Raw genomic sequence first — 3,355 nt, 5'->3', positions numbered from 1 at the left:
CTATTATCCTTGCACTCAGATGGACTCAATTCATCTGAATAAATTGTTGAATAAATGTTTGCATTTTAGCTAATTTTAGGAGCGCCACAGCAAGGGGGGTGTAGACCTTTAGGCTGTGTAGATCAGTGTGAAATAAATCCTAATTTAATGTATTTCGATTCCAGCCGCTGGGGCAAAAAAAGATGAAAATGTTCAAAGAGGGTGTAGCCTTTCTATAGGCACTGTATATACACTTTATACTACAAATGTCATTGCACATATTTTATTAAGGTTGCTCACCCTGCTTCCTTCTACTACATATTTTGGATGTGTGTAAGAAAATTTGCCTTTGGTCAGGATGGGTGTGAGAAAATGTTTATGAATGTTGGAACCCAGCTCGTCCCTTCAAATGCCCTAGCAGTAATCATAAATGTTCATGTTTATGTTACAATTAACAACCAGCAAATTATGGTCCTAATATTCATCTTCATTTCAGCATTTTCTGTGTGGCTATGTTTTTTTCAAACAGGGTCTGCTTGACGAGAAAGTCCAACTGCAAGCCAAAGTACAGGACTTTACTCAACAATCTCTCACTGGAGACAAGGCCATGGATGAGATGTCTTCCAGCCTTAACAATGCTGCACAGGAAATAAAAGCCTTGAATGCAGAGGTTAAGGTCTTGAAGTCTGAACTGAAGCAGAGAGACCAGGCAAAGGGGGACTTGGCTGGAGAAAAAGAGTGTCTGTCTACCAAGCTGGAAGAGCTTGGCAAAGAGGCCTCCTCCCTGGCTAAGGAGAGCATGGACCTCCTAGCTGTACAGTCAAGGCTGGAGCAGGACATTTCCTCTCTCCGCAGCAGCCAAGAGAGCGGTGATGCAGCCAAGAGAGCGGCCCTCACCCCCAGCCAACCAGACGAAAACTCACCCACTGTCCTCATCTGGGAGGTAAGATCTTGTGCAATGTGCTCTACAATCTGGGCACATGAATGATCGGATCGGTGAGCAGGGGCCAACTGTCGCGCCATTCATCTCATTAAGTTTCATAATTGGATTCAGTTTTGTATAAGGCATCCTTTCTTTAGCGACAGTATAGGCTGCCCTGAACGAACTAGCTAGCTGTCTCCTTATACATACTGGAGGTGAGTTCTGCTACTTTCTTCGGAAGCACTTGGTTTTGTTTGAGCTCTGCTATTTCAACAGTTTCAACGTTAGGTGTCATAACAGGTGCAGCTGAATTCAAGTTTGGTTTCTTGGTTGAAAACCCGAAACTTTCCAGGCTTGTCGACTCGGTCGGCAGCAGTGGCCTTTTTTGGGGCGGTATGATAGCTAGCTACTGAATGTTTTCTTCTCAATAATCGTGTTTTCAAGTTCGCAAGCTCTCAACGATCATATTCTGCTGTTGCACAATATTCTACTGCGCCCCATAGTGTCTTGGTGGTAAAGTGCAGGCAGTCAAAGGCATACTGTCATTCACAGGAGATTAATGCTGGTGCGCGTAGTTCTTTTGGAAAACGTGTTTATTTTAGAATATTTATCATATAAATAAATATAAATAATCCTCATTACATTGACATTTTTGATCAAATAATGGTTGTGGTAATGTATTATTAGCGACCCCCACAGATGTATGATTTTACTGCTTTCATGGGAGCTCAGACCTTCCTTATGGGAGCTCAGCTCCCATTGGCTCCCACATAACTCGAACCCTGGTTGTCACTTGTCTGCCCGCATCTCTAATTCTCTCTAAATATATAAAAATCAACAACGTCAGATTAAGCTATTAATCGCGCTACCGCCACCTGCGCAACCATATGAGAGCTGTATGAAATTTTTTTTTTTTTTGGTGCCTTAATTTTTCAGGACCAATTAAGTGGAATTTGATAATTTCCCACGGCACATCTGATGATCTCTCACGGCACACTAGTGTGCCGCGGCACAGTGGTTGAAAAACACTGGTCTAGTTAATGCTTTGTTTCTCCTCTATGCAGCATCCAGAAATATGATTATTTCTCATCCATTCATTCTGTTATATGTTGAGCTGTAAAAACTAAGAACGTAATGAATCTGAATCTGTACTTTGCATAGTCGCCGTTTCGTGGAGGTACAGTTAGCCAGTGCTATGAGCCAGGCGTTCTCATTTGTTCACATTTACTGCATGAACTGCTGCATTAAATCTTCCCAGGCAGTCGGCCTCTGAGGAAGCCAGCCTCGGCCGTCTGCGCTGAGTGAGCTGGCAGGGCTCTAGCAGGGCTGGATATTATGGTGCATTTAATTGCTCCTCGGAAACTGCTGGAGCTTCTCACCGAGTTTAGCGTAGGATCTCACACAGGGCTCCCTATTGGCCCATTCTGAGTTCATTCGCTCCAAGAAGGGGGTAGTGGGGTACTCTGGAATTCTCAGAGTTGCTGAGTAAGAAATCCTCCTAGTTAGTTTCCTAGTTCCAAGCCCCTTTCCCCCCCCCCCCCTCCTCCTCCACAGACTCCAAACACGGACGCAGAGCCTCTTCCAGAAGCGCCACGCAGCTTGGCCTCGGCTTCCCCGGCTTCCCTGGCCCCGAAGGCTCTGAACGGCCTTGTAGACGCCGGGTCTGAGCTGGACCCCTCCCCGCCCCCGCCCCGGGCCCGGGAGCCCTCCCCCCAGCCTCCGTCACCGTCACCCCAGCCCCAGGCCTCCAGAGAGCGAAAAGACTCGGAAAAGACCACGGACACGGCGGTGGTCCCTGAGATGGCCGCGACCGCGACCCCTGTGGCACCTGTTGCCGCGGTGCCCGCCGTCACGCCGGCCGCCAACCCCACCCCCGCCGCCGGGCCGGCCCCTCCCCCTGGCCTTCCGCCACTCGTGCAGGCCACAGCGGAGGCCAGCGAGGTGGCCAGGGCCCCCGGGCCCTCAGACACTAAAGAGGCCCCCCTCAGAGCGGGGCCGGAGGCGCCCGTCTCAGCCGAGGGCAAGAGCCCCCCCGAGCCCCAGACACACAGCCTCTCTAGGAAGAGTCCCACTACAGGTATGGAGGGAGGGAGGGAGGGAGGGAGGGAAGGAGGGATGGATGGGAGGATGGAGGGAAGGAGGGGTGGAGGGAGTGAGGGATGGGTGGATGGAGGGAGGGAGGGATGGAGGGAGGGAGGGAAGGAGGGAGGAGGGAAGGATAGAGGGAAGGGTTGTTGAAAGTTTTTTTTAATGGAGTCTTAGTCGAGAGGTTGTTTTAATAGTTTTAGTAGTATGACTTTTAAGATGGTCTATAGGAACAGTATTGTACAATTTTAAGTGGACAGCCTGAAATTGTTGTTTGTCAGATTGTAATTGTGATCTTGGCCGTTGTGATACATTATGCTATCATTTAATAATAGCCAATCAAATGCACATATGAAAATATGAATATAT

The 3,355-nt window shown here is 48.5% G+C and overlaps 1 protein-coding gene across 1 annotated transcript in view; it reads left to right on the top strand.

Moving 5' to 3' along the window:
• Window positions 1-586: 586 nt before the first annotated feature.
• Window positions 587-3,355, top strand: part of LOC308172961 (eukaryotic translation initiation factor 4 gamma 3-like) — a gene marked incomplete at both ends in the record, with an annotated part of 10,668 nt that continues 7,899 nt past the window's right edge. The window contains 2 exons of the mRNA XM_080547926.1: window positions 587-922; window positions 2,456-2,978. Of these exons, the coding sequence (XP_080404052.1) occupies window positions 587-922; window positions 2,456-2,978 (859 nt within the window). The remainder of the gene's footprint in view (window positions 923-2,455; window positions 2,979-3,355) is intronic.

Source organism: Nansenia antarctica, assembly GCF_963989245.1.
Source record: "Nansenia antarctica genome assembly, chromosome: 18".
NCBI classification, from domain to species: Eukaryota; Metazoa; Chordata; class Actinopteri; order Argentiniformes; family Microstomatidae; genus Nansenia; species Nansenia antarctica.
The sequence above is the reverse complement of the archived record's forward strand: the minus strand, read 5'-3'. Positions and strand labels throughout refer to the sequence as shown.